This window comes from Eublepharis macularius, chromosome 19, assembly GCF_028583425.1.
Source record: "Eublepharis macularius isolate TG4126 chromosome 19, MPM_Emac_v1.0, whole genome shotgun sequence".
In the NCBI taxonomy this organism is placed as follows: Eukaryota; Metazoa; Chordata; class Lepidosauria; order Squamata; family Eublepharidae; genus Eublepharis; species Eublepharis macularius.
In genome coordinates this window covers 16,588,529-16,611,983 of record NC_072808.1, presented here as the reverse complement: position 1 = coordinate 16,611,983, position 23,455 = coordinate 16,588,529, and the positions used below count along the sequence as shown (strand labels likewise).

Sequence of the window (23,455 nt, the reverse complement as noted above, 5' to 3'; positions counted from 1 at the left end):
AGTTCCCAGTTCCCAGCTCCGTAACGACTAAAAGAAAAAGAAAACTGGGCCCTGGCTATCCCCTCTTCCCCTACCCACTGTAGCAAGAATAGCACCCCCTGTTCCAAAGAAGCGTGCATCACACTGCAGGCTTTGTATGGGAGTTCACTAGCCACACACACAAAATTTGGGGAGATTTCACTGGAAAGGCCCTTGGGGTTGAAAAAGCAGGGTGGGTCCAGCAATAGTACTTGGTGGCGTGCCCTCATCTTCTCCCTTTGAACATTTTTTTTGTGTGTGTCACTGCATGTGAAGTTCAAGAATCCCAGTAAAAATTCCCAACAAGGTATCTTGCCTTTTCTATAAAAATAGATTTTTAAAAAAATCTTTTAAAATTTTTTTTGTTCCATTTCCTACTTCAGTCTTTTCCATGTATTCTTTTTTTTTTTTTTAAACCACTTTGTTTGGTCACTTGTTCAATCTGACATTGCGAAAGAGAAAGGAAGGCCCTCCCCCACCTATGAGCACATCCCAGATCCCGCCCCTTTCTGGCTTCCCGACAAATGAAAAAGCCCAACTTGGAGGGAGTCCTTTGGCTGCCTCCTGCCTCTCACTCTCCCAGAAGGCCCCAGGGGTAGGGGGGCTTGCTCAGGCCTGCCAACCCTTCTGTCGAAACCAAGCAAACTCGATTTTGGAAAGAAGGCCAAGCAGAGCATTTCATGTACCACCATCTAACTTTCAAACCGTGGAGCGAGTTTTGAGTTCTGATCCAAAGGAAACGTGACTCACCTAAACCTGCCTAAAAGCCCCAAGCCGTGCCTCTCTGCTAGATACTCCCATGATGGCCAATGCCCTTCTTTGAATCCAAAGTACTCATGGAAGTAAGTAAATGAGCAAAAGCGATTTGCTAACTTACAAAACAGAGGTGTTTTTTTTTAAATGATACTTAAGCTTCCCCTAGGGAACGAAGCTCCTCTGAGAACTCACGGGCAGGATCCGCATTCGTGGTATACAGAATTAGGATTAGGTTTTGTTTTCCATCAGCATTCAAACTAAGGGGCAAGGCAAGGTGGTGGAATTAGCAACAAATATTAACACTTTAGAATGATTAAAGGACATTGGAGAGCTCACCTCTCTGTGAATTTGTTCCTTTTAAGAACCAGCAAGAACAAAGGTGAACCATTTAAATCCCTCGCCTAAGGCTGACGCAGAAGAGCAGCCGTGCCTTCCTTTCTGTCTTGGATTTGACTCACAATGGTCTGACACTTGGGATAGGTAGGGGGGGGTTCTATTACGCCTTGCAAAGGGTGGTTGTTTCCCTCCAGTGTCAAGAAACCTGCCCCATCAAAGGAGCAACACAGGGGTCAGAATTCATAGGGTGAAATAAGAATGGACAGAATTGGGAATAGTTTCTGTATGGACTTGAGCAGGGGGTTCTAGGGAAGCTTAGGATGGGGGGAGGTAATCAAGCATAGAAACAGAGAAAGATGTCATACTTATTCTGCGTGGCCGTCTCCCCTGCGTGTTGCCGGAACAGGGTTTGACGGTCACAAAGTGGCTGACGGTTTGCTGTGTCTGTGCTCCCCGCGGGGCTGTTGGGCACGGGGGAGAAGGAGGGGGGAGGAGCCCCCTGCTCCCCAGAGAAGATCACGGTGTCTGGCGGTTGGATATTCTGCAACATTGAGTCAATGAATATTTCCGTTCTCGCGAAGAGTTGGGGAGGAGGGCTGTTACCTGCCCACAGGTTGCGTCTCCCTCCCTCTGCTCGCTCGCTCGCTCACGCCTTGTGTTGCTTACTGGTCTTGAAGGAAACCTGGAGGATTCGGTCGCCCAGTCGGTAGCCATTGAGGCTGGCGATGGCCATGGCGGCTTCGTCATAGTTGGTCATGGTGACGAAGCCAAAGCCTTTGCACTTGTTGGTAGTGAAGTCGCGGATGACTTTGACATTGGTGACCGCCCCGAAGGGCCCAAAGAGCTGCCACAGGACGCTCTCGTCTGCCTCGGGGGAGAGGTTGTACACAAAGATGCACCAGCCAGCGCTAGAGGCCCCCGTCAGGTTGACGCCTGCCAGGCTGGTCATGCTGTCGATCGTGATGGGAGAGAACCTGGAGATCAAGGAGAGAGGACTACTTTGGGTGTAAGGCTGGCATTCCACCAGCATCAGCTCAATACATTACAGAGCGGAGAGGGACGGCAGAGTCTATCCCCTCGGGAAAGGCCTCGAGAAGAGGCACCAGAAATTCGCTCCTACAAATTTCAGTTCCAAGAGGCAAGAAGGGGGAAGGCGCTATTCACGAGAAGGTTCACAGCAGGATTGCGCCTACACAAGGAAGCTCACGGGATACTGCAGCTTGACCCCAGCGAACGCCCTCCCGGTCACTTCACACCAAAGCCCATCTAGCTAACCGGCATCTTAACCTCATGGAGATCCCTACCTGGGCTGAACTTCTGCCTCCAGGTTTGCTACTGAGGTCCAGGGAGACGTGTGGCTTCCCTGAAATTCTGGCTAAATGTTCTCAGATGTAAAGAAGTGCAGGGTTGATCTTAAGAGGTGTCTCTGTGTCTTAAGAGGTGGTGCTCTGTTGTCTTGGTGCTGGAAGGAAGGCAGTGGGAGGGCATCTGGTGTCCTGGCCTCACTGACAGTCCTTTAGATGGCACTGGATTTCTAGCCACTGTGTGTGACAGAATGTTGGACTGGATGGGCCACTGGCCTGATCCAACATGGCTTTGCTTATGTTCTTATGTTCTTATGTCCTTTCTGGGCATGAATAAGCTCACTACACCAGAAGGAACCTCGGACTCTCGGAAGCTCATATCCTGCAAATCTAGTTGGGCTTTAAGGCGCTACTATACCTGAATCTTAAAAAAAAAAAATCTAGAACACAGTTGATAACTTTCAGGATAGCAGACAATATCTTAGAAAGGGGAGGGGGCTGTTTTGGAAATAATGAAGGCTGTGGCAAGACTACTCTTTGCTGCCTTGCTCTTGGTGGTGGCCAAGAGTCTTCCCATTCTTTCCCTCCCGGTCTTCTACCATCCATCTTTTGTGGGAAACCTCCAGTTGTTTAATAACCTGAATCTCTGCACTGATTTTTCACAAGTCACTGCATATTATTTGTCTCTGCCTCAGAATGTCTGAAACCAAATTTGTACTCTGCTACAACCTGGAGTGAATGTGCAGACAAACCTGTTCACTTCAAACCAGGCAGGCAAGTCAGCTCCAGCAAAAGCATTCCAACGCACCTCGGGGAGTATCGCCTGACACACAATTTGTAATGCAAAGGCACTATTCACAGCCCTGGTAAACATCCTCCGTTCTCAAGATGGCAAACGGAGCCCACGTTTTAATGTTGGGACAACACCAACTTCACACATCTTTCAAGCAAAAGGAAGCGCACGTTGGATTAGGGAGGGACTTCCTTCCCCGCCGTGATTTTGTTCTGGAGCACCCTATGGCATAGCACTATTGAAGCTCAGCAGAATCACTACCCCAGTGATAAGACTGCCTGCAAACTCCTGGCAGAGTGGAATAGAAGTGTGATGGTGGAGAGTGCCCTCAAGTCAGAGCTGACTTATGGAGACCCCTGGTGGGGTTTTCATGTCAAGAGACTAACAGAGGTGGTTTGCCATTGCCTGTCTCTGCAGCCCTGATCTTCACTGGAGGTCTCCCATCCAATTCCTAAACAAGGCTGACCTTGCTCAGCTTCTGAAATCTGATGAGATCAGGCTCACCTGGGCTGTCCTGGTCAGGGCAGGATAAAAGAACGAGTGGGCAATCTCCTCTTTTTCACACTGTTGCCATCTTGGGGAATGTCTATATCCCCCTATGTTTCTGCTATCCCAATTCAGATCGTTCCCCAACTCCTGACCAGAGCTGAATTGAGGAGCAAGCCAGGCCAACCACAGGTCAAGGACTTACAACAGGATTTTACCCTTTTCTCGTATTTAATCACTCCCCCACCTAAGCCCTGGCAGCTGGCTGCCCAAGCTTCAATGAACTGGGCCGCCAACTGATGTTTTCAGCACCCTTTCTGAGAGCTAAACTACAAGAGACGAATTACACGAGGACGCGCACGTGAAGGGAGTTGCAATGTTAGCTGGGAAGCCAAGTTTTAAAAGACAGATCGGAAGGCTCTGTCAATTACCCCTCTCTACAGAGCTGCAAGGATTGCTCCTCAGAGGGTTTACTTCCTCTTTGCCTCCTAGAAGGGGAGGTGAAACTGACACAGCCTTGGAGAGGTGAAGAGGAAATTAACACACCCTCTGAGGAGCCATCTTTGCCAACTCTGTAGAGAGGGGAAATGGACAGAGCCGTCCAATCTGTCTTTTAAAACTCGGCTTCCCAGCTAGCATTGTGACTCCCTTCACGTGTGCGTCCTCGTGTAATTCGTCTCTTGTAGTTTAGCTCTGAGAGAACAACATTTCTTCATCCTCTGGGTGCCCCTTCAGCTTCTGTGGCTGAGGGCCTCCTTGGGTCCCCGTCTGGCCCCTGAAGCAACAGAGCTAAATGAAACCAAGAAGCACCAAACAGACTAAAGACAAAGAGAAGCACGAGACCCAAAAAGCAGGAGGCGCAGCCAAACAAGAAGCCCTTCTCTTCAGCAAAGCCGAAAACGTGAGATTTGGGGCAGGTTTTTGGTTGAGGGCAGAAGAGGGAAGAGTTTCGTCGTTTAAGCTTTTCCTTTTCAATTCCCATGCTCATTAGGGTGGGGGAGACAGAAGAAGCGGGAAAGTGATTTGAAACAAAAAGTGAGTACTGGGGGGGGGGGATATGGAACCAAGCAGCCAAAAAATAAAAATGTCTGTGTCATTTCTGGAAACGGCTCAGTCTGATCAAGGGACTGGTGGTCTTCCAGGGGGAGTCTCTCCCCCTTCCAAGTCCTGACCCCCCACATTCTTTTTCTAAAAAGACTCGTGTGGCGGCCAAGGCCGAGGGAGGGGCTCACGCCTCTCAGCAGGGGTTGACAATCACCTTTTTAAAATCCAGCCTCGTGCTGTGTACTTAGGTGGGAGGGAAGGGGGGGAGCTTTGGAAGGCTATTTACCTCTTGACGCCGTATGCCATGTTTAGCAAATTGTCGAGCCTGTGGGAGGAAGAGGAAGATGAGGAGAGGCCATTGTTAGTAGATGATCTCGTAACAAGAAGGCCCTGTGAGGTGATCTGGTTTGGTTATGGGTGGGGCAGAAAGGCAGCAGCTCGGCTTTCGCGACTAGCACAGGTTGCCACCGACAGGAAGGGATGCAAATGGGCTTGGAGGCCCTGGAGGAATTTAATGTCTTAAGATTTTTTTTTTAAAGGTTGAAAAATAATAGCAATGGGAAAGACGCTCCAGCATAAGCTATTTTTAATCTTATTTTTGCACATTCGGTAGGTGTGGAGTGGGCAGGCAGGCGTTAAGGGCAATGGAGGCTGTGATTCAAACATGACGATGAGGCTTGTGATATTAGAATCCTTTTAAAAACACAAACACCCTCAACAGTACACGGCAAACATCTTTACAGATATAACTTGCCACTGTAGTGTTGCCGTTTTCTTTCCTCCACAGAGAGACAAGTTCAGGTTTCATACTGCGACCCTCGCTATCTATATTGGTTATAAAGACCCATGTGAGTGCCCTCTTGCCATAGAACTTCAAGCATCTCAGCATGTGTTTTTTTTTTCAAAGCAAGTTTCTATCCCTCATGGTTCATGAATTTCTGCAACAGCTTCTAGTGGTCAAAGCCTTCGCTGTAGGCTCTTGTGCTTACAGTCTGGTTTCCACCGGCCACCACTTCAAGAGATTGGCTTTGTCCAAAAGATGCAGGTTTTCAAAGAATTTTGCACAACAAGGCAACATTTTGTAAAGAAAACCCCAAATTGTGTAACACAATAAAACATGCACATTCAAGCAAATGTGCCCAGAGTATATAAGTGTAGCCCTGTTGACTTAAGATCTTACCTTTGAGATACTTCACTCCGTTGGCCAGTTTGCATGTTCAAGTGTGAGCATGGGGCAAGTGAAATACACTCTTACTATTTCGCTGCAACAGTCTTCAGACCCAAATATATGTTTATAGCCTGCATTTTACGGCTCTGTTGCAAAGGGATGGTTAACGAACCATGCACACCCATGCACACACACGACTATGTTCACATGTGTATGACTTTTACATGTGTATTCACATGACTGCATGTGGTACACTTGGCAGAAGCCATCCTATTTCACAATTCTGCATTGTGGGTGGGCTCGACCAGGAATGCATGCGCAGTGGATTCCAATGGAAGTGTCTGAAAAGCACCCATCAGTCCACAGAATTGAACCAAAATAATATCCTGGCGACTGAATCGGGACTGAATCGGGACTAAATCAAACGGAAAATGCAGAACTCAACGGAATTCTGTTGATTAAAACATATGTAGACACTTCAGGCCAATAGACTTGGATTGTGTCAACTTATTGCGAAGAGAAGGAGCTTCTAGGTGGGTGACCTGGAAGAGTTTGGTTGATCGAAAGCCTTCTGGCCTCGTCTGAGTGTTTGACTCTCCAAATTCAAAATTCACCTTTCCTTGAAGGGTCGGGAGAGATCTTCATTCATGTGGGATCTTTCTTGTCCCCGCAGATCATAGCAAACATGGTGCAATGAAGGCCTATGCAGGAGTTGCTAAAGAAACTATCAAGGATTGTAACTCTACTCATGACCTCAAGTCAGCTGCACATGTAGAGTCCGAAGGAAGTTCTGCCCACAGAAGCAGAGGAGGAGATAAGGTAACAGATTCTGAACCTGAGAGCGGCAGAACAGACCTTCCACTGTAGAAGGCAAAAGGCCACCTTTGAAAGCCCCCTTTAAAATCATCTACACTAGCAGCTATCACTCTGCCTTGACTACTTTAGCCTGCAGCACCATGGGGCCATCCTTGAAGACAGCCCAGAAACTTCAGCTGGTACAAAATGCAGCGACTCATTTGCTATCAAGAGTCAACTGCTAGAATCATATTGCTTCTATCTTGAGGTCCACTGACCGACTGCTTATTGGTTTCTAGGCTAATTCAAGGTGCTGCTGTTTACCTTGAAACCCACATCCTTGAAAGGAACACCTTTTCCTGTATGTTCCCATGCGGCAGCTTTATTTTCCCAGCATGGTCTTTGGTCTGTGCCTCCTTCATCTAGAGTGTGTTCAGCGCCAGCCTGCTGGGCCGGAGTTTTTTTCCAGCGGCTGCTCCTGTGCATATGGAACAGCTTCCTGTAAGATGGTGAGAGGACTACTCCCCTCCTAGTTTTTCGGTAAGGCTAAAGAACTGAAGTATTTAAAAGAGCTCCAGAGGGCCTGAGAATCTTGGCAAAAAAAGTTTTCTGGTTGTGTTCCTATATTGTTGTTCTATTTTTAAATGGTTTTAAGGGATTTGAAATTTATTACATATTGTTTTCTGGTTGTTTCATGCCTTCGGTCCTAATGTAACAGAAGAGCAGGCTAATAAATAGAGATGGGCACGAACCAAAAGACGAACTGAAGTTCGGCATGAAAGGGCCGGTTTGTAGTTTGCAAACGGGAGGTTCGTCAGAGCCCATTTCTGATGAACCGCCATGAACTTTAGGTTGGTTCATTTGGTTCGTTTTTTGGTTCGTCGCTGCAGACAGCCTGGTGCCGATCAATCAGTTTCCTAGGCAACAGGGGATGGGCTTTCTGCAGACCATCTGCTGAACTAGAAGTGACCATCTGCTGACCTGGAAGTGACGTTTTCACGAACCAGAATGAACCAGGTTCGTGAAAGTTCGTGATTTGTGGTTCGTGAAACGCAACAAACCACAAACCGCACAGTTCGGTTTTTTCCCGGTTTGTGCCCATTCCTATTAATAAATATTATCCTCTTTTGTTATTCAAGCAGGACCACAGGATGCTAATCTTCTGATGGAAAGCGAGAAGAGACTGGGATAGGGTCAATCTCTGAGTTAGGTTACAGGCAGAGAATTAGTTCAGGAAGGCGCTTTCTAAAATGAATAGGGTTCCCAGGTATCTGCCGGTAGTGGAAGGTGGCAAGCCCTCCAGAGATCACCCACCACTACCAGGCACCCTGGGAACATGCATAGTGCATGCGCTCCTGGAGGGCATGACAATGTCACTTCCAGAAGTGACATCATCATGCTGGCCGCGGGCAAGCACCTGCACTTTACTGGAGCTAATTTTGGCCTCTAACAGGCCAGAATTAGTCCTGCACAAAGCATGGAAGCACACCCACAGATGACAACACATCCCAGAAGTGACATCATCACGCATGTGCTGGGAGAAAATGGACACGAAGAAAGCGACCCTAAAAGCAGGGCTTTTTTTCAGCCGGAATGCAGTGGAATGGAGTTCCGGCACCTCTTGAAAATGGTCACATGGCTGGTGGCCCCGCCCCCTGATGTCCAGACAGAGGGGAGTTTAGATCGCTCAGCGGCGGGGAGGGCAATCTAAACTCCCCTCTGTCTGGAGATCTGGGGGCAGGGCCACCAGCCATGTGACCATTTTCACCAAGAGTGATTTAAACTTTAAAAAACCTCCCCCCTTGTTCCAGCTGACCCAAAGTGACGTCATTGTGCAGTCCTGGGAGTGTGCGTGCACTTTGCGCACGCGTGTGTGATACCGGGGGCACCACCTCTTGCCAAGAGTTGCACCCTGTGCTGGCAACCCACTGAGTTCTGCCACCTCTTTTCCCAGAAAAAAAGCCCCGCCTAAAAGTGAACCACTCTGCTTCCTGCCAGGGTCAGGAGAAAGGCAGGGTACCCAAGCGTTCTAACTACAAAAATAAGATGCAGAACCATGATCTTCAGAGGCAAAGGAAAGGTCCTTCATGTTCCTCTGGGGAAAACAAAGCTGCAATACTTCCTCAGCCCCCAAGCTAGGAATACTTAGAGGGCTGTTTGCTATTCCTGCCTTCTTCTATACATCCCTGTTCCCAAATGGCTCTTCCTGGTTAATCGTGCAAAACTGGCTCACGTCAATCTCTGTCATGCCTGTTGGTAGGGTGATCCCTCAACCTGCCCCATCCTCTCTCTATCAACACCAAAGAAAACTAGAAGGTTTCCTCTTTCTACAACCTTTAACCATTTAGGCCTATTTATATTTGGCAGACAGCATGGAAAGTGATTACTATTCACCCTAGAGAGGGGAGAGGATTATAAACCACCAAGCCCTGGGAATAGGATGAGTTATGAAGCAGGCTAGCAGGGGGCAGCACGGGCCACACAACGGGAGCCACACAACGGTCATTTCAGAAAGAAGCACAAAGGGCCATTTCACACATGACATTTCCCAGCTTAGGTACAGAAAGGAGACCGTGAAAATCCACGTAACATATGAAAATCATATGCGTCTCCTTTAGCAGAAGCACATCAAACGAGAAGCCATAATTGGCAGATGGAAAAGTAGAGCCGTGCACTATGTTGACACACAGTGGTGTTTACAAGGGGTTCCCCCCTATATCTGTGTATGGCCATTTGGGGGAAATGTCACGCGATGCAGCCCTAGCACATATACATGAAAAACATGACTTGGCACATACTGGGTACTGAATGGTTGCTGCAGACCTAAACAGGGTGGAAGACACGGTAGCCGTTCTGCTCTGTTTCTGTTTGGCTTTAGCACAGCTGCCTGAGATGGGACCCACCACTGCTACTTTTCAAGTGACCTTCAGAATCTTTCCCTGAGCACTTTATGTACTGTTCCTTGCAAGGAGCATAAGAGAATTCACAGATCTCCCAAAAAAAGGTCTAGGGAAAGGCCTGCGCAAGTGGAGTCTCTCCCAATGAGACGGCCTTTGGGAGGGGGTTAGGACGTCGACCCTTTGCTCCTTAACGCACCCAGCGCAATTTGGTTGATGGCACAAACGGTTCTCGTTCTGATGGGGATGACGGCTCTGTAACCAGTTACACCAGACGGAGATCTGGCCTCGTTATTGCATCTGCGAATTCAACGGAGCTGCTAGCGGTATCAGGAGCGCTACCCCTCGTTGAATACTGAGATGAAGCAACTTCTGGGAGAGTGGTGCTGAAACTGGTAGGAGAAACTACAGGGGTGTGTAACGGGCTTGCTCCCACTGGGACTATGGGCAGAACAGAACCTGCCCCCAGCCCTCCTACTGCCCCCTCCCCTTTGGCAACACGAGACTTCAGCTTTATATTGTCTTTGCCCTTCCAGTGATCGGCTCCTTTCAGCCAATGACTGCACAGCTGGACTCTTCTTTGGAAGAACTGTTCCGACTCAGCGTTCCACAATCCCTGATGCCTGCCGACAGAACACGGGCACAACGAAGGCATTTCTAGCCAGCAGAGGGTACCGTTCCGACCAGCCCTGTTGTACAGCCACCACTCCCAAACCAGTGGCCTTGCTCAAAAGTAGGAAGGAGCCCAGGTGTGGGATAAGGAGTTCCCACCTGCCCGCTAGAGTTGCCAGATTTCCTTACCCTCCCGGTGAGATGGGGGGAAGACCTGGCTCTTACCACCTTCTTCCCCCGTTAAGGTCTGTGCGATGACATCATTTCTGGCGATGCCACTTCCGATGACGGCGCCACACAGATGCCTAAGTGCTTCTGTGCGTCTCAGCAGGCCGAAACGGACCTCAAACAGGACCAAATTGGCCCGTTTGAGGCCCAAACCAGTTCGTAAAGCGTAGGAGTGCTCTCTGGGTGGCACAATGTCAGTGATGTCATTGCACTGCCCTGGGAGCGCACCTGGGAGGCACGTTTCCGTGCTTTCCTCCCTCGTAAGCCAGGTAAGTGGAGGCACGGGGTGGAGGGTGAAAGCGGGGGATCCCCTGCCCCCACTGGGAGAATGGGATCCCTAAGCCCAACAATGTCCTAACCCACAATATCCCAGGGAACAGGACAGGGAAAAACATGAACGGTTTTGCTAGTCCAGACCTAATACAGGAGATCCAGCCATAGGGCCTTCACGGATGCCAGATCTGACTCGCGCACCCTGGGACAGGGCCGTCTGGATCTTGCATCCCCTTCAAGCAGATGAAAGATCCCTGCAACCTTCAGGGGGAGGGGAGGGGCTTGATCTGTCACCCCTTCAGCAGGAGAGAGGGGAAGGTGTCTCACCTGAAGCGTTGAGTCTGATGGTGCAAGGGTCCGGTGTACCGCCGGGCTGTGGTCTGGTACAGGTGTGTGAGCAAGGCTTGCCCCGTCTTCTGGCTGGGGTTGTTGGCGAACTTGACTGTGATCGGCTCGCTGGCCCCCAGCGGCTTCTGCCCGTTCAGCCCCTTGATGGCCTCCTCAGCTTCTATCCTCTTGTCAAAGCGGATGAAGCCCACCCCTCGGGAGACGCCTGTAGGAGGAGGAGAAGGACCCAAGCACAGTCCAGGGAAGGAGAAGCAAGGAGACCTGCGAGTGTCACATGGTTTGCCGACTCCAAGAGGCCAAGACAAGCCCATCGAAGGCGGGAGAACCGAGACCGGCTCCTTTAGAGTCATTGGCTGGCCTTGGGCAAGTCATTCAACCTCCGTCCCACATCAGTAATGTGCACATAAGAGTAAGCACACACAACTGTTGTGCGTGAAGAGTGAGCCATCTGACACGATTGTTGTGCATTGAGAACTGGAATCGTTTTAAGAAAAACGAAGAATGGCTGCGGTCAAAGTGGATCCATTGCAAGGTCAGAATGTTAGAAAGCTGAATAGAAAATGCTGAGTATATGCAAGTAATGAGATAGAGAGAAGAAATAGTCTGTAATCATGTGTTATATTTATTTTCATGAAACTGATCTTCATTTTGTTCGTATTACTCTATGTGCTGTTTATCACTCTTTTGTTGTTTACTATCCAGTTTGGTGTAGTGGTTAAGAGCGGCAGGACTGTAATCTGGAGAGGCAGGTTTTGATTCCCCACTCCTCCGTTTGAAGCTGGCTTGGTGACTTTGGGTCAGTCACAGCTTCTAGCTCTCTCAGCCCCAACCACCTCACAGAGTGTTTTGTTGTGGGGATAATAATGGCATACTTTGAAAACTGCTCTGAGTGGGTGTTAAATCATCCTGAAGGGCGGTATATAAATGGAACGTTGTTGTTGTTGTTGTTGTTATAACAATATTAAATTGTGCATGGTTTACCATTTTTAGTGTTACTGTAATACTGTCCATTCTCTTATTTCTCCTTTTAAATAAAATAATTTAAACACTTAAAAAAATAGAGAGAATTGGAAGGCATCACGGATACCAGGCACTCAGCAGGGTGCTGCGCCAAAGGGGGCGTCGATCCTACTCTCTACACTACTCACATGTTTCATCTCTCAAAAAGCGACGTGGGGTGGTAGGGTTGAGCCCCACCGTTCCAAAGCAGGCCACTCACCGTGATCTTCTAGAGCAGAGGTAGGACTAAAAACCAGCTTCCTAACTATACAGCCCCAGCAGCCAAAAGGCCAAGGGGGCTGTGGGGTAGGGTAGTCCCTCTCGCCATTTATGCATCCAGAGCAGGAGCTCAGAATGGCGTCCACCATACTCCCTTCTTCCATTTCATTTCCACAAAGGCAGGTTAAGCGAGAGTGACTGACACAGGAGCGTCAGCCTGTTTCATGGCAGAACGGAGATATGATGCTCAGTCTGCCAGGAGAATGGCAGAAGGGTGAGTAAAAGCTAGCAAGCAGCAGCTCGGTTAAGACAGAGGTGCTATCAGCTGACAATGCAACTGACCGATGCACCCTCTTCTGTGGGGGGGACTGGTGGTGGAGAGTGCCCTCAAATCACAGCGGACTTACGATGACCCCTGGCGGGGTTTTCGTGTCAAGAGACTAACAGAGGTGGTTTGTCATTGCCTGCCTCTGCAACCCTGGTCTTCCTTGGAGGTCTCCCATCCAATTACTACCCAAGGCTGACCCTGCCTAGCTTCTGAGATCTGATGAGATCAGGCCCACCTGGCAATATATCTAATAGCATTATAACAATCTATTGCAACCGTGCACTATTATCTCGGCTTTCATTTTCAAAAAGTAAGTCTCTGGCTCTTCAGAATTATAAGGAGAAATGTGCAGCCAGTGCCTTTCCCGTTATAACTCTGCAACCAAAAGAGCTAGAAGCGTACTTTACAAAAAATAAAGCTGTAAAATAGCACCTTGTCACAATAGATCACTATAATATCATATCATATCACAATAGATCATTATAATATAGCAATTTTGCTAATTACCAATTTCTTTTTAAAGCCTTGGGGAAACCCCTTCAGTGGGGTAAAAGGTAAAGGTAGTCCCCTGTGCAAGTACCGAGTCATTACTGACCAATGGGGGGACGTCGCATCATGACATTTTCTTGGCAGACTTTTTACGGGGTGGTTTGCTATTGCCTTCCCCAGTCATCTACGCTTTACCCCCAGGAAACTGGGTACTCATTTTCCCGACCTCAGAAGGATGAAAGGCTGAGTCAACCTGGAGCCGGCTCCCTGAACCCGGCTTCCACCAGGATCGAACTCAGGTTGTGAGCAGAGCTTGAGCTGCAGTACTGCCGCTTACCACTCTGCACCATGGGGCTTCAGTGTGTGTGTGTGGGGGGGGTGGCAAATAGCACTGAAACAAGAAGGACTTGCAAACTTGGACTTCCCGTGCATACGGTGTGAGAAGATGCTTTGACCGTGATCTTTCCAAAAAGATCGTATCAAACCAGGTTTGGGTAAGATTGCACAAAGCAGAGGGAAAACATGGAAACAGGAGAACAGAGGAAGATGTCTTGGAGATGCTACTGAAAAGAACACAATAAGGAAAGCAAAGCAGAGCAAAACTCCCCTGTGGAAACAGCCCTGCTCCCAGAGGAATCTGTCCAGGGGCTGGGATGGCCATGTGCCAGTTGCTCCCACCTTCTACGGCAAAGCCGATAGGCGTCTTTATAGTTCCACTGTTTACCAGAACTCCACCCCCACATCTGTCTAGTTAGGCACTCATTTTGGTAGCATTTCGGGGCCAGGAAAAATATTCTTTTCGAATGACAGCATTCAAGAGAAACTTATCTAGTATAGAAGTAATCCAAAACCATTTTTAAAAACTATCCTAGCCCTCCCCGGGGTGTCTCCAGCTGCTTTGGTGAGAGCAGAATCAGGTCTCCCCTCCTTTAGACATCTGGCCATTATAAAAAATTAAAGAATAAAAATCCTAGACAAGTTTCACTTAGTCAACAATCCTTTAATTTTTTGATGGCCAATAACTTGCAGCGCTCTGTTTACCTTAATGAGATATTCTTAAAATATTCTATCCCTGATGATCTTATAGGGTCTCTGGCCACCTATCCCCAACTTAGGGATTGGATTTTAAACTCTGATGCATTGATCGATCGCTCCCAAATTCTAAATTCAGAAGCAGCACCGTGGTTCAAGTTTATTAAACTTGACCACGTCTGCTCTCCTTATCTTGTTAACATCTCTGATCATAATCTCAGGGCATCCTTTACCCTACTACAATTTCAATCTATGCCCTCAGCAATATTGTCTGAACGTTATTCTATAGTCCAAACAGTCTGTATCTGTGGATTTTACACACGAGAGGATTTACCTCATTTTATCTTTTTTTGGCCCTTTATATTCTGACCCCAGATCTAAGTTTCTGGCAGGATTTTTATCTGGTCTGAGCTTATACACAGACGTGGAGAAAATCTCATTTTTGCTTTCTGATGCTGATGCGCACGATTCACATAGAGTTTCACTTTTTGCCTTTGCTGCTATGAAGATAAGGTTTAAGGCAGGAAAGAAAGAGGGCGTTCCCTGAACTTTCAGTTAACGTATTGATTTCTGGTTTTAATCAATGTCTGTTTTAAAGGCATTTCCCCCACGTTTTGGTAAATCTGTATTGTATATAATTGTATTTTACCTGATTTTTATCTTATCTAATGGAGCATTTGTAATTTTGTGTAATTTTTCTGAAATGAACCATTAAGCAAACACATACAGTTCAGTTGTCACCTTTTTCTATGTTCTGTTAATTTTTTTAATTGTAGTTTTAAATTGTGGATTGTATGCTGCCTTGGACACCCTATGATCTAAAGATGGACGTTTTAATTAAATAAGCCCACTAACACAGGGTCTGTTGTCCTCTGATCGCTGTCCGTCTTAACAATGGACTCCATCCTCCCTCCCTCTCCAGTTTCCCATGGCACCAGCCGCACCAGATCCCAGCCTCTTGCCAATCATTACCTGTGACCTGATCGACAAGGATGCGAGAAGTGATGATGCGTCCATACTGTGAAAAGAGCTGCTCCATCTCTTTCTGGCTCATGGTCTTGGGTAGGCCGCTGACGTAGAGGTTGGCATCACGGATCGAAGCTGAGCTGGGCCGGGCGTAGGACACCTGTTGTGATGGAGGCCGTGATTAGAAGGGCCTTTGTTTCCCTAAAACCTGCTCCCGGTGCTACAACCCGTATCATTCCTCCCCGTCCCCGATCTGGACTAAACCTGGGTCAAAATTCAGCAGGAGCTGAATTTAACGGAAAATGCCTTATTTGTGTCTTTCCACATAGAGATTTTTCTCATGGTTTGGGGGCTGAAAGCAGCCATTTCTCCCCAAAATTCCTTACTTCTTCGCTTTCCAGATACTGTCTTTTCTTGTTTTGTTGTTCCTTTATGCTTTCTCAAATAGGGCCAATAATGGTTTGAAAAAAGAAAGAGGAAACGAGGAAAACACAAAAAGACGACAAATAAAAAATGCAGGAGTGAGGAAGCTCAGAGAAAAAACACTGCCATTCAGCCCCAAAACTGTAGGAAAACCTCAATGTGGAAAGATTCCTAATCGCATAAGATGGATGAGAATAAGAAGCCTCCTGAGATAACCTATGTCAAAGCCTCCCCACAACCCCACAGACCAAGACTTAATCTGACCAAAGACCTCCAGTCATTTCCCCATCACTATTATTTCTGGGGTCGAGAATTGCCCCTCCTCTGTACATCTAACTTACATTAGAATCACAGAATCATAGGGTTGGAAGGGACCTTCAGGGTCATCTAGTTCAGAACTCCTTCCTACCTTGTACCATTTGCAGTCACTTCTGAGTCCACTTTTTCCATGGAATTTTTTTGCTTTCAAGCCCAAAAGGAAGAGATTCTGCTACCCCTTGCTTTACCTACCTGTCCTATAACTGAGGAAAGAATCCTCCTCTCAAGTGTCCCCTTTAGAGTGGCTTAAATCCTTGTCTCATATATATCTATATAGATAGATAGATAGATAGATAGATATAGATATATAGATATCTATCTCTATCTCTATCTCTATCTATCTATCTATCTATCTATCTATCTATCTATCTATCTATCTATCTATCTATCTCTATCTATCTATCTATCTATCTATCTATCTATCTATATATATATATAACCGGCCATCTCTTTCTGACTCAAATTCCCTCCTGCGCTCCTTTCTCCTGCCTCTTCTTGAGTAGAACTTGCTCATTCCCTCTTTAGACGTAGGGCCAAGCTACACATGACGAATGACACTTGAACGGCAAGTGGATTGAGTGGAGGGCAAGTGAACAGGGAGAAATACACTTGCCATTCAAGTGTCATTCGTCATGTGTAGCTTGGCCCTCAGCCTCTTGTTCTCATCCCCTAATCTCCCTCGTCTCAATATTCTTCATATTATTTGCCTTAATAAACCTCCATTCTCATTCGTAGCTCTGCGTGGGTTCCTTTACCTCATCCAGGTTTGCTCTAGCACTTGCTCAATGTCTTAATTAGAGATGGGCATGAACTGAGAAAATGCCACAAACCGCGGTTCGTGGTTCATCGCATTTCACGAACCACAAACCATGGATTTTCATGAACTTACCCCAGTTCATGAACCAGTTTGTTCAGTTCATCATTTCCGGGGGTTGTAGAACAGCCCCCTTGAGAATCAGAAATGCCAAACTCACAGGGAGTCTTCAGTAGGCTCTCTTCCAGCCACCCTCCAAGTTTGGTGAAGATTGGATTTCGGATGTCTGAGTTATACACCCCCAAAGTGGCTGCCCCCAGGAAAGTTCCACTGCCATGAAAACGTGGGGTTGAGAGGAAGATTCTGTAACTTCCTCTTCAAAGAAAGATTCTATAACTCCATCCCATGTTTTCATGGTAACTTTTTGGTGCTGCGATGTATTTCAGTGGAGCCAATGCAAGTCAATTGGCAATGAAATCTTCCTGGGGGCAGCCGCTTCCACTGCGTCCCGGCTGAAAAAAAGCCCTGGTGAAATGTATATTGCAAACTCATTGCAGCAGAGTCCTGCCCTTTCCCTGTTATTGTCATGGATTATGTGATATAAATGATACTCCTGCCTTCCAAGTTTCCATCCTCCTTCCGTCTCTCTGTACCAATTTCGTTACCCCTCTGACCTAGACTTTCCCAAAGGCCTCTGCTGAATTCAGAGACTGCCATCAACCTCCCTCAAGGTCCCCGCCTTACTCACCTTGATTGTTTTCGTTTGGAGCTTGAGTCCGTTCAGGGTGTTGATGGCTTTGTCCGCATCGTTGGGGTCCACGTAGTTGACAAAGCCGTAGCCTAAACTCTGCCCTGGTGCAAAAGAGGAGAAATTGGTTACAGAGAAAGGCAGACCAATCAAGATCGGAGGAACGGAGATTTCTTTGCATTTCGAAAATAAAAGCAAAATAAAGAAAGCTTGGAAATTGGGCAAAGGCCTCCTCGTTCCTGGCTATCTTGGCTCTCAGATAAGAGTTGCCAACCTACAGGCTGGGCCTGGAGATTTTATAGAATTACGACTGATCTCCAGGCTACAGAAATCATCAGGTCCCATGGAGGAAACAGCAGCTTTGGAGGGGCATCATACGGCTGCTGAGCTCCCCCCTTCGCAACCCCCCCTCCCCAGGCTATACCCCCAAATCTCCAGGAATTTCCCAACCCAGAGTTGGCAACATCCACAGATTTTCTTTCCTGCTCAGCTGGGAGGCCGGGCACTCTTCCTATCTGAGGCTACTGGCAGCATATCACACATTTCACCTTATATACAAACTGAGGTTCCATAGATATGACTTCTACCGCACGGAAACACCCAAAGAAGTCAAAAAGATCATTGTGACGAAGACTCTGGTAGCACCTTAAGGACTAAGAAATTTTGTTTGGCACTAGGCCCAGTTTCCCAGGACATCCTTGGCAGATTAATCTTAATAATAATAATAATAATAACATTCAATTTATATACCACCCTTCAGGACAACTTAACACCCACTCAGAGCGGTTTACAAAGTGTGTTATTATTATTCTCACGACAATCACCCTGCCCCTGGCTAGAAAGGATGAGTAGCTAAAGGGAGGGCGGGAGGGATAAGGGTATGGAAATACAGATGAATAACTTGAATGGGAAATAGTCATCCAAAATACACTAAAACTCTCAACCCTCCCCGGCTATAGGATACAATATCTTCGGCGATGAATTAAGTGAGGAGGAAGAGGAAGGAGAATCAAGGAGGAATAGAAGAAGGAGAGGACTCAGAGACTTACTCCTCTTGTGAAGAAACAAGATAAATAGAAGAATGATTCTTACAAGGGACTTCTGCCGAAGATATAGAAACTGTATATGAACTTATGGGGAGGGGTTGGGCAATGGGTATATATGTACGGGAATAAGGATGTTTCGAAGGAAATGCACAAAAATATTCAATAAAAAAAAAACAATTAAAAAAAAACAAAACAAAAAAACGACAATCACCCTGTGAGGTGGGTGGGGCTGAGAGAGCTCTGAGAGAGCTGTGAGTGACCCAAGGTCACCCAGCTGGCTTCAAGCAGAGGAGTGAGGAATCAAACCTGGTACCAGAACAAAGTCCCTTTGCAGGATTCCTTAGGAAGCTGCCTTACAGGAGGGGTCTGCCAGGGTGGGCTTGGGGTGGGTTTTCGTCATCCTCTGATGAGGACTCATCTTCTCACTCAATTCCAGTCCATGGCAGCCAGAAAGCCTGTAATGTTGGCGTGCATTTTGCTTCCCAGAGTTCAGGGGGTTCAGTTGGCCATCACTGACTCAGTAAAGAGTCTAGAAATTATACTTGATCTGGCGTTATTGCATGGAAAGCCTTACAGTTTGAAAAGCAGGTTTGTGTGGCAACCGAGAGCCCCTTCGGTCACCAGATCTGGTTCACCAATGCCCACCTTTCTTAGCCACACTAATTTTGTTGTCAAGCAGAAACTGAATCTTAAAATAATCAGAAAACTCTGGAAGTTGGGCTAATGTAGGATGTAGAAGATCCTGGCATGGCGCCAGATAAAAAGGACAATGGAGAAGAACGTGGGAAACAGTTTCAACACAGTCCATCGAACAAGGACAACATCTGCTAGAATAAGGAATCCCATGAAATCTACCAGATAAAATGGCTGAAAGAAGAACATTAAATCTGGCCAGAGAAAAGGCTCTACGTAAATTGGGAGCCAGGAGTTGGTAAACGTATACTGCTGGGAAACTTACATTAGTGACAATCCCCAAGTTTAGGGGAGAACAAGTTCTATTAGCAGAACTATAAAGTTTGTAACTCTAATCCCAAAAGACTGGATTTTATTTTTGAGAAGATCTTGGACTCCGAAAGCAGGGATAAAGATTCTATAGATAAGTTCAAGGAACTTATTTTAGCTTCAATACAGGCTGACCAACTAAAGTTGACAAATTCAGATAATAGATGATACGTATAACGACGGGGATCAGAACTGAAATGGAGTCTCAACCAATATTTGATAATGTGAAGCCATGCCTTGGTGGCCAACAGATTCTGACCGCACTCTAAGCATAAGGCAGCATATGGAACACACATAGGAACCCCATGATCTTACGCAGAAAGTTAGAGTGAACACGTTCAACTGAATTGTCAATAGCATCAATCCAGAGCAGGGCCCCGCACAATAACAGCTCCAATTTTAGCACTGAAAGCTTTAAGTGCGGCAGGCACATACTGGTTACCTTGACCAGAAAAATAAAAGCGAGATATTGCTGCAGCACTAACTTTGGCTGCGTTAATAGCCGTCCTACGGCGGAAGGTCCACGTAGCGTTAGATTGGATTTCTGCTTGACAACCCAGATGTGGAAATAACTGAAATCGTAGCAAAGTTTCTCTACAGTGCCATGGCTATACGCCCTGACAAGTAATATCCTATATTGGTTTTGCTACACTGTTGTCCTGTTCCTATCTGTAATTCTAATCTTGCTCTGTATGGACTCGTTTCTGTATTTAAGATTTTATATTATATATATGCCAATAAAGGCTTGCTTGGACTTGGACTAATTTTGTAATCTCCTCGTTGGATTGCTGCAGCACACTCTATTTTGGGCTGCCCTTGAAGAAAACCCAGAAAATGCAGCTGGTTCAGAATGCAGCAGCCCGATTATGGTTGGGGGCTAGCAGATGGGACCAGCTCTTGCTTATTTTAAAACAGCTACATTCACGGCCAGTTGTTTTTGGTCCACGATACTTTAAAGCCCACAAATCTCAAGGATCTTCTCTTCTGTTATGTGCCTATGCACAAAGGATGGTCTTCAGGTTACCACCAGCTGGTTCTTCTCCCACTTTGGGTAACCCGTCTTGCATCCAAAAGTGCCTGGGTCTTTTCCATCACAGCTTCCATTCTGCAAAATGGGCTCCCTGAAGGGGCGAGGGGATCCCCCTCACTGGAGGTTTTCAGGCGGCATTGCAAGTCTTAATTCTTTGCCAGAGCTTGTAGTGATGGTGTGTAAACATCAGGCATCTTTTACGGATGGCAGGGAGGTATCGAGGAGTTAGGTATTTTATTTGGTTTTCATTTGCAATGTTTCACTTATTACTTGTAAGCTGCCTTGAGCCAAGAGGAAAGGTGCGGTATATATATTTTAATAAACAAATAAATTTGGCTGCAAGAAATGAAGTTGTCTTTATTTAGCCCAGAGGATGGCTCCCAATATTGGCCCAGCCTATTTGGCCACACTAATCCATGTGCCATGGTGTGGTGGAGAGTGCTCTCAAGTCACAGCTGACTCACGGCGCCCCCTGGTGGGGTTTTCATGGCAAGAGACTAAGAGAGGTGGTTTGCCATTGCCTGCCTCTGCAACCCTGGTCTTCGTTGTAGGTCTCCTATCCAATTACTAACCAAGGCCGACCCTGCTTAGCTTCTGAGATATGATGAGATCAGGCTCACCTGGGCTATCCAGGGCAGGGCTCCATGCCATGGTAGCTCACTGGATATCATAACACTTCCCAGGTTCAATTCACTTTAGAAAGCTACAAAGCCCTTCCAGGCCTACTCTCTCAATCTGCTCTGCTGAGACAGTTTCGCTCACCAGAGCAAAGCCTTCTAAAGGTTCCACTCTTCAAAGGGGTAAATACTTGATAAAGTAAATACCTGCCCATACTTGAGCTTCCTTTGCTGTGGCTCCCACCTGGTAGAATGGGCTCCCTGGTATCATCAGGAAGACTTCACACATTTATCATTCCACATTAGCTCTAAAATAGTATTGTTCACAGGAGCGGCGCCAGGGTTTTCGGCGCCCACAGCCGGCCAGCGGGTCGGGCGCATGTGCGTGCGCACCAGCCTGCATTATGATGTCACGTGTGATGTCATCACAGGCATGCGTGCTACCCGGCCCAATTGCTGCGGCGGGCAGCGGGGACGACGCGTGGGTGGCCTCCCAGCAATCCCACTCGGTTGCCCTGCACCACCCCAGATGCCTGCCTGCGGCTGCTGTGCCCGACCAGGGGCGTGTTCTGGCAGTGGTGGCAGCACGGGGCGGGAGGGCTGGGAGGCTGTAGCTCCGTGGCACACGCTCCTGCCCCCAGCGCCTCCTCCAGCACCCCCTCTGGCACCCCACGCCCTGAGGCAACCGCCTACCTGGCCTCAATGGGCGCACCAGCCCTGATTGTTCAGTAAGGAATATTTACGAAGGGAAAAGATCAAGATGAGCAGCTGTCTGTCTGTAGCAGTAGAAAAGAGCAAGAGTCCAGTAGCACCTGTAAGACTAAATTTGTAGTAGGGTCACAGTGAGTCATGAAAGCTCATACCCTACCACAAATTTTTGTTAGTCTTCTAGGTGCTACTGGACTCTTGCTCTTTTCTATGGCTATGAAGGGAATAGGTTGCCCGTGAAAAGTTCGAAGCATTTCCACCCCCTCTCCATTCATTTACTGTGTGTATTATAGTGCTTTTATTTCAATGTTCTCTAATAAATGTTATACTCCAGTTTATTGTGTGTATTATACTGTTTTTATTTCATTGTTTTCTAATTGTGTAATCTGTTTTTATTGATTGTTTTTGTATGTATTTATGTTGGTCTGTATTATACTGTTTTCTTAATTCTCTAATTCGCCTCAAGTTTCAACAAGAGAGGCAGATGACACATTTATTTATTCATTTATTTAGGATATTTCTATGCTTTCTCTTCAGAGTCCTGCTCGAGGGGGCAAACAATTAAAAAACACAACATAAAAAACACAAGCCCATTTGTGGGGAGGGTGGGGTATAAATCGAATAAAATAAATAATAAAATAAATAAAAATGCCATTAAAAAGCCTCTAGACATAAGGAGCATAAAACAGAAGCAGATGATTAAAAAGCCCATAAGATTAAAAAAAACCCCTAATTTAAAACCTGGAAGTAAAATGAAGTAAATAGATAACTAAATAAATAACATTTGAAAATTCCTCTATTACCCACCCCAAATTTCCACTCCTTGAACTGGTAGTAATGGATGCAAGCATGGTGTGTTACTACTATCATTTAGACTTTTCTGCTGATTAAAGGTGGCCTTCACAGCCCAAGATTAAATTATTATATACAAAGTAATACACAACTCTCGCAAAAGCCCCTCCTCCTTGTACAAATGCTGGCACAGGTGTGGTAAAGGGTGTACCAAAGAATGATACAGTTAACAAGAAGCGAATGTTGGTGGAGAGGCCATCTGTCTCTGAGAGAGTCTGAATAAAACCACCAAGTTTCTAGTGATTCCTAGAGCTACCGCTGTAACTTCCAAGTTTTCCCCGGAAGTGATGTCATCACATTTGTGCCACCCCCACCATCACTTCCTCACTCCTAACTCTCCACAGGACTCGGTTACACACTGACACGTCCTTACCTGTGATTTTGTCTCGGACTAGCTTGCAGGATTCAATCTCCCCAATGCTTCCAAAGAGGCTCTTGAATTCCTCTTGTGTCATGTTCTGGGGCAGGTAATTGACTATGAGGTTAGTTTTGGAGTCATCGGTGGCGCCGTTGGCACTGATCATTGGCCCATTGGGGAGGGAGCTGTTGCTTGTAGGGCCGTTGGACACTTGGGTCTCCATTGTGCTGATTATCTGCTGAAGACAAGAGGGGGCAGAAAAGAGGACATCGTTAGGAAGGAACGAACGGCAATATTCAAGAGCCCACCTAGAGGGTGGGCTGCTTTGTTCTACACTTCGGGAATGTTGGGTGAGATCGGATTAAACCAGGCAAGACCGTGAATTATCAGAAGCATTTATTACCTCAACAAAGCTAGGAACATGGAGGAATTTAATACACCAAAGTATTAGCTAGAACATGGAGGAACTTAATACACTGAAGTATTAGCTAGAACATGGAGGAATACA

At 46.8% G+C, this 23,455-nt stretch overlaps 1 protein-coding gene across 2 annotated transcripts; it reads right to left on the bottom strand.

Annotated features, from left to right (window-relative positions):
* Positions 1-1,756: 1,756 nt before the first annotated feature.
* On the bottom strand, positions 1,757-23,185 carry ELAVL3 (ELAV like RNA binding protein 3). Of its 2 annotated transcripts, XM_055003512.1 has the most exons (6): positions 22,963-23,185; positions 17,335-17,438; positions 15,098-15,251; positions 11,038-11,263; positions 5,024-5,062; positions 1,757-2,084 (listed from the first exon to the last, which is right to left on the bottom strand). In XM_055003512.1, exons 1-6 carry the CDS (start codon positions 23,168-23,170, stop codon positions 1,757-1,759), a joined length of 1,059 nt encoding a protein of 352 aa, XP_054859487.1. In that variant the 5' UTR covers positions 23,171-23,185. The 2 variants fall into 2 exon arrangements, with proteins under 2 accessions (XP_054859487.1, XP_054859488.1); XM_055003513.1 differs by lacking the exon at positions 5,024-5,062.
* Between the last annotated feature and the right edge of the window lie 270 nt (positions 23,186-23,455).